At 32.5% G+C, this 13,562-nt stretch overlaps 1 protein-coding gene across 9 annotated transcripts in view; it reads right to left on the minus strand.

Moving 5' to 3' along the window:
• Window positions 1–13,562, minus strand: part of LOC126925221 (protein Gawky) — a 36,762-nt gene that overhangs the window by 15,084 nt on the left and 8,116 nt on the right. For 4 of the 9 annotated variants that reach the window (XM_050740539.1, XM_050740538.1, XM_050740537.1 and 1 more), the window contains 12 exons: window positions 12,128–12,302; window positions 6,679–8,706; window positions 6,179–6,546; window positions 5,717–6,050; window positions 4,878–5,402; window positions 4,374–4,750; window positions 3,887–4,084; window positions 3,243–3,398; window positions 2,648–3,124; window positions 2,135–2,470; window positions 1,159–1,388; window positions 629–992 (listed from right to left, as the gene is read on the minus strand). In XM_050740539.1, coding sequence (XP_050596496.1) covers window positions 629–992; window positions 1,159–1,388; window positions 2,135–2,470; window positions 2,648–3,124; window positions 3,243–3,398; window positions 3,887–4,084; window positions 4,374–4,750; window positions 4,878–5,402; window positions 5,717–6,050; window positions 6,179–6,546; window positions 6,679–8,706; window positions 12,128–12,302 — 5,568 coding nt within the window. Of the gene's footprint in view, window positions 1–628; window positions 993–1,158; window positions 1,389–1,566; window positions 1,761–2,134; window positions 2,471–2,647; window positions 3,125–3,242; window positions 3,399–3,886; window positions 4,085–4,373; window positions 4,751–4,877; window positions 5,403–5,716; window positions 6,051–6,178; window positions 6,547–6,678; window positions 8,707–12,127; window positions 12,303–13,562 lie in introns of those variants that run through there. The other 5 variants (XM_050740545.1, XM_050740544.1, XM_050740541.1 and 2 more) reach the window with 5 other exon arrangements.

The raw sequence follows: 13,562 nt of genomic DNA on the forward strand, positions 1-13,562 counted from the left end.
AAAAATTGTACATTACACTCGTGTATGTAATATATATGTATATATGTAAACAAACAAGATTTATACAATAGGATTTATTAAGTAAATCTACTAATTACTTGGGAAGAGTGCATATTCATTTACTAAAAACTGGAAATGAAAATGAACATGAAAAATTGTGCACAAAAATTTGTAGATATATTCAGAATTTCAAAATCGCGTAAAAATTTACACAAGGACACATTTATACGATCTTCAATATACAAACTTCCTGGAGCACCTAACATTAATACAGTTCCAGTGCATAAAAACTTTAAATTTTTAATCTATAGATATATACGATGAATCATATATACAAATAAAAATATAGTAGATAATACTCAACTCAACTAATTATTGGGTGGTTAACCTAAGTTTAATTTTTTGCGGTCTAAATTATACTACGCTGTATTTTTTAGATCTGAATCAACAGAATCAACTATACTTTAAGATTATTCATATATAAAAAGTAAATTTTACAATAAATGAGAATCTAATATATTTAAATACTTTTAGTTAAAGTCACGGATGTTGAACTGTAAAAGAATATAAGACCGCTAAAGGTTAATGCAATTAATGCAATAACAAAAATATGTAAAAGACACTAAACCTTAATAGCCTCATCTCTTGATGAATATTTGGTTAAAGCAATTCCATGATTAAGGTATAATCGGAAATCTTGAACAGGACCGTGTTGCATGCAGAGGGTTTTCAAAGTAGAACCATCGATTTGAGGCGTCAGATTCTTAAGTAGTAACCAGGTAGAAACCCAGGCAGCATTTGTGCTCGATTGAAAGCCCCATGAACTGGATCTGCTGACGGTGCCAAAACCTGCCCAGCCATTGCTCGTATTTCCCGTAGTTTTGCTGCTCAAGCCTGGTGGAGGGCCACGAACCTTACTCATCGGTGCTCCCCAGAGCTCTGAAGTAACCGCAGTCGGCGGTGGAGCAGATTCACCCCAAGTGTTTTTCGAGCTATAAATTATATTTTGTATAATGACAGTTGAATAAAAACATTAAGTAGTTAGTTAACGAATCATATTAAATTAAAATTTAAAATATTAAATTATAATAAAGAAAGTAATAAAAATAAAGAATATATACGGTAAGTAAAGTATTAAAATTTTAAAGCAATATTTACCTAGTAAATGCGTTTGGAGTAGTAGCAGGTGGATTGAACGTCCAAGTAGAATTACTTAAACTTGGTATTGATGTATCAGGATTGGTAGGTTGTTGTGGTGGCGGCGAAGTCTTACTACTTGAAGAAAAAATGGCATCTGGATCTTTGATCGTTGCTAAAGAAAGCGGTGAACGAACGATAGAGCCTGGAGTAATGCTTGGATCATCCTCGATGCTCTTCATCTGGGTACCCTAAAATGAAATTAAATATAGGTGGACCCGAATAAACGTCATACGTAAGAATTTTTCGTTTTTCTGTTACTCATACAAAATCTGAATCACTAAATATAATTAACAAAAAAGAGAAATTCAAATATCCTAAATTAATTTTTATTACAATAATGAATACAATTTAAAATAAAATGAAAAATGATTTTATTAAATTTTATTAGAATATTAATACATATTACCTAATCTATATATAGATAATACATATCTAATCTGTATTCTTTACGACAAATTAAAAAAAACCCTTCATTCTTTCACTATTTTTAAGAGGTCATTTCTTATTTTGGAATTTGATTACCAGCGCATACTCTGTTTAACCCCTTTCGACGTCAGGCACTGCGAGACAAAAATTTCGTCATACAACCAAATTTCATGACAGCAATTCTATGATTAACAAATAAATAACAACTTTATTTTCTATTAACGTAAATGAAACAATACCTTAATAATGTTTCATTATTTCAACTTTTACAACATAAAATCTGAAGAAGATCTGAATAATTTTTATCATTTTGTGCAAACGGCATTCTATTCTTTTCATTTTATCTGCATAAATATATTTTAAATACAATTATTTCAAAGAAATCAAATATTTCAATAATATCTTAAACTTGCGTCATAAACAATCGATTCAAAATATTGAATAAGCTTTTTTTTATACTGAAAAAGGTTTTCTTCACATAGGAAGTACGATATTGGAAATGGATTACCTTCCATGGCTTGCCAGGTTCAAATTCAGGTACAAGATCGGTGAAAGCAGCAGCACCAGCAGCTGCACCAGTTGGCTGCCAATCCTTTCCATCAGTGGAATCCGAGTTACCTGGGTCTGGCCATCCACTCTCTCCAAGTCTGGTGGACCATGTACCATCTCCTTGACCCAACAAAGGATTCATGTTAGGACTACTGTGTGATCGTGTTAAACCAGCCGGTGTAGCTGCTGGCTTACTGGTTGTTCCTGGTGCTCTCGAGAACTCGTTCGAAACTAACTCTCCATCCTTGTCCAAAGAAGGTAACTTCCACTGATTCAGTCTTGACTGTTGCTGACTCTATAATAAAAAATTAATTTTCACATCACAAATCTAATTATTACTCCCATTGTTTCTTTCTAATACAACAAAAATTAATTATTTCGTTCATTTTTCACGAGAAGAAATTAAAAACATTGTATATACATTTTTCTATGAAGTATATATAACTTCTTACAAAATAAAAAATGTACTTACAACAGGAGGTTCCTTATTCATTGTCAAATCTGTGAAACTATTTTGCAAAGCTGACATAGGATCATGTACTGAGCTCTTATAGTATTCTGAGCTTTGAGATGGTGGCACAGGGTGTTGCTGCTGCTGTTGTTGCTGCTGCTGCTGCTGCTGTTGTTGCTTCATGTAAGTAGCTTGTTGCACAGCAATTTGGTTTTGAAGGTTTGCTATTTGCTGTTTTGTTTTTGTAATTTGTACACTGATCTGAAGAACAGATTGGCTATTGCTCTTCATTGTACTTTGCACAGAATGTTGTTGATGAAGCTGTTGTAAGACTTTGATTTGTTGTAATAGTTGATTCAAAAGTATTAGAGTTTGAGGTGCAAGTGGTTGATTTAAAATTTGATGGTTTAAGTAACCTTCCTGGACGGCTAGCTGAATCTGTTGTACTAACATACGCAGTTGTTGAGTACTGGGTTGATTCTGAGGAGCTCTGGAAACCTAGAATTAAAAAAAAAAAGAAAGAATAACTATTTGCTACAAGTATAACAAATCTTAATAGACAAATTTTAAATAATTATCTGAATATCTATCAATTAGCAATACTAACAACATTTACCTGATTGAAAGGTGGTTGAGGTGCATTACTACTAGGTTGTTGTTGCTGTAATGGAACAGCAGTTTGTTGCTGTTGTTGTTGTAATTTCAATAAACTTGCACTAGCAACCGATCCTCCCACACTACCAGTTGCATTTCCACTTGGCACTCCAGCACCCTATAATTAACAATTAGTATACACAAACTGTCACTTCATATACAATATTACAGCTAATTCTAAATTTCAGTATATAAATGTCACTTAAGATATAAACATACTGGTAAGTAATGTCTATAAACACACATATTTATATACACATTGTTTAACATTTGATACATTAAAAATAACATCAAGAGGTGAAAATTTATTAAGATTTGCAAAATGAGTTATACGACCATAGCATAAAATAGATCAATATATAAGAATGTGCCAATCAAAAGTGTTTTATAATTGCGAGAAAATTTACAATTAATGCAAATTTAAATGTGCAAAGCATTATGTTTATCGTGGCATATAAAAACACGTTAATATTTAAGGGATAATATAAATACACTTGATCGTGCTTTATTATAATCAAAGTAAAAAGAAGGAGTAAACTAGCATTTAAATAATAATATGAACTGCTTTGGTTCAGGAAATTATCAAATAACTCTAATAGTTTTTACCGGAGGAAAAGACATTTGCTGTGCGACGTGATTAAATCTAGGATATGCTGGCGCAGTTGTAGCTTGATTTGTCGGATCATAAGTGGAGTGTGCGTCATGTCTTCTCCATTGGTCTAAAGGCCGCACTTGACTTAGAAGTTCCAAAGCTTCCTCTCTATTCATTTCACGAGTTCTCAGTGCCAATTCAACATCCTCTTTCTGTAAACAAAAATAATCATTAAATGCATTTGCTTAATCAAAACATAAATATAAGAAATAAATCCGTTAAATACATTGAATTAAACCAACAACAATGACTATATTGACAAGTACCGTATCACAATAAACATATTCAAAATTGTTAGATTTTTATACAATAATAAAATTATTATATCAATAATTATTATTGACAATATTAGAATGGATTATTATATTTCTAGTGTTTTAGTATCCTCAATTATATTTTGAAACATATTTTATTTAATCAATTTAAATAATTTATACGTACTTTGTATCCCATGTCACAAAGATATCTAAATTCCCTGCTATTCCATATAACTTCCTTTGTAAGGGTTGGTTTCGTAGGATGACCCCAACTAGGAGTAGGATCCATATCAGTATCAGCCCAGCTTCCAGTGGGCCCCATTGGTTTAGGTTTGTGCGCACTGGGTCCACCCCAAGTGCCAGGATTTAATTGAGCTTCGTTCCAGGTACTTGGTGTTTTTGGATCATCCCATGAACCTGTATCATGTGGTCCTTCAGCCCAACTACCATTTCGTCCACCAGCAGCACCAGGATGTCCCCACATTGGTCCACTAACATCTGGTTTCATTCCAGGTTGAGCTGGCATTCTATTCTGTGGCATGCCCGGAGGACATTGCATTCCTGTAAGTTGCAAAAATGTAGTTTTATTAAATTTTTACAGTTCGCAAAGAAGTTCTCAACTACGAATAAAATTCAAAGAGCATGAACAATATATATATATATATATAAAGAAAGAAAACAAACAAACCTCCTCTCCCTATATTTGGCGTTGGAAGATCCTTCCAATGAGAAACTTTACTACCAGGTATGGTCCTCTGATTAACTGCAGGATTTCCCCATAAACTTGTGCCATCGTCATAGTTTGGGACATTTCTTCTTTGTGTTGGTGGAGAAGGTTCTTCCCAACCTGATGGTTTCCCTGGCATAATATCCTTTGGTGGTGGTGCAGCCCACTGATTTATATTGGAAGGATTTAACATCTTTGTTGGAGGGCCTGAAGGATGTTGATGTCCCATTTGGTGATGTGGAGGACCTGGTGGTTGACCCCACATTGCATCCGCATTGGCACCGTTTAACCTTCCAGAAATCCCGCGGGGATCCCCACGCATGTCTGCCATCCTAGGATCACGAGCCATTGGATCCATCACACGTATGTGTTCTCGAGGGTCCAAAGACATTCTGTGGTCACGGGGATCTCGCATCTCTCTAGGATCAACAGAACGGAGATCTCTAGGATCTCGATGATCGATCCTTGGATCACCCCAGTTGGATCCTATAAAATACGTCATTCGTAATTTATTTTATAATGAGATCTTCAATAACATGAAAAGTTTTAGTTAGAAGGTTTTTATTTTCGATTAACTTTCTGAATATTGGAAAAATCTTAATATAATATATTCTTAAAAAATTGACCATATAATAAAACACACAAACAACCAGAATTTAAAGTATAATGCTTTTTTTAATATTGTACAAATTGCAATTAAATAATAATCTTTTTTGTAATCATATTTCGGTTTGCAAATTTTAATGTCCAAAACAAGAAATGGAGGAAAAAAGAAAGTATCTCAATATGATAATAATTACCTCCCCACATACCAGTTTGGTTACTGGTACCAGTCGTCCATTGGCCAGCTGCAGAATTTGGTTGGGAAGATGTGGGGGCACCAGTCCACATATTAGATGTATCTGCAGCTTCATCATCTTCACCCCAAGTTCCACCAATGTTTGTTGCTGGTGTATGACCCCAAGGTGTTTTAGCTTGCTGCTGAGGTGGAGGTTGACCACCATTCCTGAGATTAGCTTCCCATAAATCTGTGCCATTGTTTACTGGTGTCTTCCAGATTGGAACTCCATCTTTTGACATACTAGGTTCTGGAGATGTTGGGACATCCCAGTTTGTGTCCTGATTCACATTCTGCTATAACAAAAATGCAAAATTCGATGTTAGTATGTTACAGTACTCAAATATAAAATATAAGTGTGCAAAATGATCAAAGACAGATTTATGTCTACACTAATACCTTATATGATAGCAGAGATACTCACACAACCCCAACCATCTTGACTAAAAAGTGCTTCCCTCACTGTATTTAACTGTTCTAATTGTTGCTTTGTTGAAGGATTATTGTTTGCAGGTGTATTACTACTGTTAACAGATCCCTGAGCCTGATTGTTTGACTGATTATTGTTGTTACTGGAATTCGACTGTTGCTGCTGTTGTTGCTGTTGTTGGGCTGAAGTATTATTATTTTGAACAGAAGAGTTCTGACTTGATCCTCCAGGATTATTAGATTTTCCCTGTGACCATTGGTTGCTGTTTTGACCACCCTGACTTGTGCCACTTGATTGAGAAGTGGGTGGACCTGATTGTTGATTTGATTGTTGATTTGGATTGCTCACTTTATTCACGTTACCTAAGAAGTAATTATTCGTCCAAGCATATTCTACTATGAAAGTCATTTCATATATTCAATTTAATACTCCTTAAACACAAATTTAAAATTACTTAAGAAAAGAACTTAACAAAACAAATACAAAATACTTACCTGGGACATTTTGTCCACCTGGAGGTCCCTGATTTTGATTTGAATTTGGATTTCCAGCAACAGACCTGTTTACACTGTTTCCAGTCCAATTACCAGGTGCTCCGCTACTTCCGGAAGGATTCCCAGAGTTTCCTCCCCAACCCGATTGATTGTTGTTGTTGTTATTTGTAGTACTAGTTTGTGTAGAGCCCCAATTTGTAGTTCCACCGCTATTCAATGAATTTTCACCCCCGCCAGCCAATCTCAAAATGCCAGGAATTCCCCACCTTTTCTTATACCCCAAATTGAATTCATCAAGATCGCAAATCTGTCCAAAAAGGAGCGTTAACACGTGCTTAAGATCAGTTCTGTGAGCTTGTAAGATGTCTTTGGAAACTCCAACGGACGCTGCTATGAGATTCCTTGCACAATGAATAAGATAAGATCGACTCACGCCATTTGCGTTGTCGACTTCCTTCCTCCTTGAGAAACTAGAAATTGGATAATTTCTAGAGGATATTTCTTCCACTGGAGTAGAAACAGTTAAATTTCCATTTGTGGTTCGTTTATCTTCTGAACCAGAAGCAGCAGCTTTATATTTTTTTAACTGATTGCAATTATGTAAGTTTACTGCAATGGCATCGATCTTCATTGCTTCATTAGAATTCTCACTGTCAATGAACTGGGCAGTTTGATACGTCGAACTGGTCAGACTGAATTGCTTAAAATTTACCAGACTTTCTGTGAAAATGTTCTCAACATTAAATCCAATAGCTTGGAGTACTTTGAATAACGTCTCTTTAGATTGGTACAAATCACAGAGATTTTCTGAAGAATATTTTCCATTGATCACGCCAGTGAAAGCTTGATACTTCAGCTTCGTTCGTTTAAGTAAACTAGAGCACGATAAACTAATAGAAACATCTCTTTCTATCAACTCGTGCGAATTTTGGCAATTGTAGTTTTTCTCAAAACCGCAAAAACAAAATACTCCTGTCTGAGTATAATGCTCGTCATTGAAATAGATAGCAGTTTGAGGTCTGATCCTTTTTATTTCGTTATCGTTAATCGTATTTTCATCAATGTTTCGGCATTGTATTTGTTCGTTAAAATTACCGAAACATTTAGAAGAATTATTTTCTTTTTCTTCTCCTTCTGGAAGAGAATCATTGTGATATTCCGTTAAACAGTTTGATAAACTGCCATAAAATTTGTGAGGAGTGTGCATTTGGTCGGGCCATAATATCTCGAAGTAGTTCGGCCGAGATCCAGGTACACCGATTATTCGGGATGCAGATTGGCGTGTAAGCGTCATCGTAGGCTTGCAGGTAGTCATAGTAGGAATGTAGAGAGCGAACTCGTCTTGGTTCTCCCCCTTAACCCTAAACCTATCCCCTATAGTAGACTTAGAAAGAGACTTAACAAACTCAGGGCCAAGACGCGTATACGACCCCGAGTACCTATAGCTCGCGAAATAAGTGCCCGAAGGCTCGTTAGACTTAACATTATCCTGAAATGAAAGAGCACCAACAGTAATTGTTGCCACGTCACTAATACCATTAATTACCCAGGACAACATCTCCACCGTCTTTTCTTTTAAGTTCAAAATTAATATTTTCGAGGTTCTTAGTCTCATTGCAATCGCACCACCGTCCATTTCAACGCGGAGGAAATAATGGTTACTGGTTGAGCTGAGCAATATCACAGACTTGTAGTTATCGTTATTATTACTTAGGAGGCTAGAATTAGACTTAACATTATTGTATTTGCCCGGATGAAGGCAGGATCCTAGTAAGGAGTAATTGTCAAGAGAGTCGAGAGAAAAGTGGCCTGACGAGGGGCGATCAGACTTGGGTATCCTAACTAGGCTAGGTACCCCTTCATCGATTGCGCACTTATCTCCTGTTAATCTTAGATTTACGCTTATACTTAGTACCCTAATGTTTAGTACGCTAAAGCTAGTTAGAAGATGATTTTTTGTTGGGTGTTTTGTGGTTGACGACGCCACTGACTGGCAGGTCGAGCTTCGACTGGACAAGATAAACTTGCCTAAAACACAAAATAATATTACCTTAACAACCAGCTCTTTGATATAATTAAAATGTTATATCAAAAAAATTTCTTAAATATTACAGTAACTACCAAAATATTCCATAATCAAATAGTTATTCATAGTATTACAAATATCGAGTAGCATATATGTAAACATTAAGTAGCTCAGTAGCTAGATACTAATTTAAAGCTTTTAATGAAATGTATATTAAATATATATAGTTTTGTTTACGTGGAAAAGTAAAATATCTCGCGAATATTAAAATTACCACAAAAATGTTTTAATAAAAGTTGTTTGATTCGAAGGAGAATATCATATGATGCAAATTATTTTTTTTGCGGATAGAGTTAGTGAGGGAGGTTTTAAGGTCGATTTCATTTTTTAAAATGGGGCCATATATTTTTTCCATCTAGCATTCATCTTGGGATTTGCTATAAAAAATTATTAACCTATTTATGTCGGAAAACTGTTAGTTTAGCTGGTGTTTTAGCTCTAATTTGTCAAATTTAATGTATGAAAGACAAAGACAACGTAAATACAGGAGTATCGCTTCGCATCTTCCCTTATTTTTCATATGTTAAATTTGATACATTAGAGCTAAAACATCTGTTAAACTAATAGTATAGTTTCGACATAAATAAGTTAATACTTCTTTATACGAAATACCGAGATGGATCGATTAATGTATTAAAACATATATGACTCTATTTTAAAAAATGAAGTTGATTTTGAAATCTCCTCTACTACTCTAACTACAAAAAAATAATTTGTGATGCCGTTTCCAATTAAACGAAATAGCCTATATTAAACATATTATCATTTGTTGCCACGGCGTAATAAATATTCCCTTTTAATATTGAAATATATTTATTTTAATAATGTTAAATGAAAACAGTTATTTTCTTCGAAGAAACAGATGATTTAATGTTAAATCTTGAGAAAAAAGATTAAACTATAAAAAGACAAACTGTTGGTCCTGCTAAAGTTCCGATCTGTACCAAAATGGCTTCTTGTAACACTAGCGCCGCCTACTTCGCGTTAGAAAGGCTTTAAGCAAGAGACATTAAATCGTTAAAGCAAAATGTTGTAGTAGTTATGTAAAAAATTGTATACCATTGATTACTTTTCTCATACTATCAATTCCGTATGGCTTTATTGATAACGTTTTAATAGTATGTAGACATTGAAGTACAATCTACCGTAAAACGATCTCAATTTTTTATCGGCATACTTATGATAATTATCTTACAGACTTTTATACCTATCATTGAATATTTGAATACAAAGAGCATTATGACTTCTATTAATTTTTCAAAATCATTCATTTATAACTTTAATGAAATCTTTCAAATTCTAAATAGTTCTTCTTTTTCATTATTTCTGCTACCTCATATATCTTGTATGTATATGTATGATCGATGGAAATCTTATGGATCGATGGATATCTTGTATGTATATGTATAATCAATATAGTGAGATTGTAAAATAGAGAAATAAAAGATGACACCACTTAATCTAGCCCCACCTAGAGTCTATTTCACAGATAAACGCACCCAAAATTTTTTAAATCAATTTCTATTAATTCAATAATGTGTCGAGGATTTCAGAATACAGGTTAGAATAAATTATAATTCCTTTTAAAATAAGGATAAATATTTTTTAATACAGTAAAAAAGAACAGTGATTCAGAGAACTGAAGCAAGGCTCTAAGTCCCAGGTTCTCAACCTATGGACGCAAAAAGTATCGGATCAGCCAAAATTCAGAGTAAAATTTGAGGAGTCAATAACTTTAATTAATTTGGTTTAAGAATAAAAAATAAATTTGGCTTTCTTGATAGTTTATGCGACCAGTAGTACGAGGCATAATACGAAATAGAAAGTGTTCGTAGACGTTTACATTTATTAAACGAAGAAGACAATGCAGAATACTAATAGATTGATTACATCATCGTACTAAAACTACATCGTAAAAAGAAATACCTATTCATGCTTTACTTATAATTTAAAACAGTTTCTTTAACCATAAATTATTTCAAACCCCGTAATCTGCATTATTTATTGCTGTATATTTAATTATTCACATTTATAACTGCTTAGAATTATTAAAAAATGTTTCCATATGCAAAGTTTTAAAATTCTATTTATTAATACATTTAGATCGAATTGGAAACTTTCGCATTGTAAAGTTACTAAAACAAAGCACGAAGTTCATTGTTTAAATAGAATAAGTGTAATATTGTTCGAAAAATATGGAAAAATTAATTAAAGCTGTATTAAAACTACAACTAATTAATTGCAAATTAATATATAACTGACAAAGAAGTTTAAATTATCGCATTCATTGGATTCGAATCTCAACTTTCGTTGTTGAAACAATTCTGTCCTTCCAAAATTGTTCTAGCTTTTAACCTGGGATCACAGACGTTATTCAAATGCATCTGGTAAAAAGCATGTCTACTTTCTTAAGTTTTTTGCTTAGGAGCGACTTCTCAAGTAATAATTGCTTACCTGATAATTATTCCTTACTTAGAACACATTTAGGAGAATAGAACCGTTTCGACAACGGTAGCGATACGTCTATTCAACGCGATAAATTTAAATCCTTCTTTTAGTTATGTATTAGTTTGTAGTTTTAATGTCGATTTAATCTATTTTGTTTTTTTTTTTTTTGTTTTTCTTTTGTTTTTTTTGTTTTTGTTCTTTCATCTTTTATTTCGTGCCTGTGCATGTGTATATGAACACCATACTGTATAATAGTTATTTTTTAGTAACTTGTGTATATTCTCTGTATAGTAATATCTGTTTTAAATTATGTGGGCAAATTCATAGACTGAAAAAACATTAATCCTTCCCATTTGAAAATTTCATAGCGAGGTGGGCTTTGATATTTTCTTATGGATTCGTGAGTAAGCAAGTTTAATGCTTAATCTGCGATTTTTGTTAGAAAATGCACGATCGCTCACGACATCGAGAATGTCAATCTTCTTCTCTACAATTTGCATGAGGTAAGTCGCTACGCATGTATTGTTATGTTTGTATTACTAGTATAAAATAGAGAATATATTATTGTTTGTATTACTAGTATAAAATAGAGAATATATTATTGTAAGAAAGAAGCTTTTTTTTTATAAAAAATAGGAGATCATACCTTTTAAATGGCATTTGTTTGTTTTCATCCGTATATTTAACCAAGAAATTTGATAACATATACTAATGCATAAAATAGTGATATACGGAAATGTATTTCACAATATACATATATACTACTGAATAAGATTGCCCGATGTAATTGCATATATTTCATTTCCATTTTGTAAGTTTAATTTTATTTTCATTTATGTATTAAAAAGAAATTTTTATATATCATAATATTTAACATATGCGTACATATAAGCTATTATAAAAATATATATTTACCAGTTTGGTTCGACAGGACGGTTAAAAAGTCATTGGCGGCGGTATTTTCGCGATGGCTATTAGGTTTGGCCATCATGTTGTTTATGAACTCGATATCACAGTACCTATCATTCTCTGATTCTCTTCCCTCCCCAACCCTTATCGGACTGCTTTTCCCTAATACTACTACATCCCCCTGAAATCAAAAGTAACATTATCATAAAAATGCTTGCTTCTACTAATTAGTCTAAAAGTTTATGTGCTAAAATTTTTATCAATCATATACTTAAATCAACAAGATTTGTTCATCAGAATACAAATAAAGCTTATTTTACTTTCTAAATATAAAATTAAAAATACTTTTATTCAATTACAAATATTTGACAATTCATTGTGAATTAAACATAAATGTTAAAACATCTTTTTTATTTCTATTTGCAATATAGTATTCTTTTTGTCTTCATTCACTCCATTGACCTCTGATTGTTCTTTTCATATTATGTATTACTTTTTGTTATAAACTAAATTGATTTAATCAGTATATAAAGGTTGAAAAGTGATAAATGAAGAAGACACTAATAAAAGCTTCTTTTATTTATAGCAATTACACAATATATGCTTATGTATGTAAGAAATGTACATTAAAACTACTTGAAAATTTCACACTTCTCAGAAGTAAAATATCCAATGAAAATGTAATATAGCCAATTAATGTAGCAAGATTCTAGAAATTTTTTTGAAATCACTTTAGATAATTTGTGAAATATAAACATAATTCTAACAATGTAAGTATGATAAAAGTAAAAGTATTTAAAATTCTGTAAAACCAATTGCATTTCTTTGTGGATAACGAAATAAATATATACTACTACTACTATGAGTAAAATTCTATTTTTTTTAAAGTGGAAAATATTTTTATGCTTTCATAATCATCCAAGACACGATGAACATGATAATGTGCGGTTATGTGACATTGAAACAACCTTCAACAGTGAAATTTTATCTCTGAAACAGTATTCAGATGTATATAATGTTAATATACCTTAAATAATATCTGAAGAGGATTTATGATTATGATATATCTAGATAACAAATTGTGAATAATTGAATTTCAGTATGACGTAAAAATTTATTGTGTTTGCGATGCAAGTAAACAACAGTCTATACGTAATATTAGCTGTATAATAAGGTTATGTATATATATAATTTCAATTCGTTAGACTCTTTAATATTACAACGAAAATGATGAAACTATTATTAACTTTAGAATGTTCACATAAAATCACAGGAGCTGCTTCCTACAGATATTTCTATGAGTTATTATAAATGTTAACATTACGCGACATGATTATGCGCAAATTCCGCACAATATTTTAATGACGAAAAAGCTTTCAATTGCAGGCGCATTCTCTACATAAAAAAGCTTTGCAAATGAAACATAACAAAAAATAATATT

The sequence above is a fragment of the Bombus affinis genome, chromosome 16 (assembly GCF_024516045.1).
Source record: "Bombus affinis isolate iyBomAffi1 chromosome 16, iyBomAffi1.2, whole genome shotgun sequence".
NCBI lineage: Eukaryota > Metazoa > Arthropoda > Insecta > Hymenoptera > Apidae > Bombus > Bombus affinis.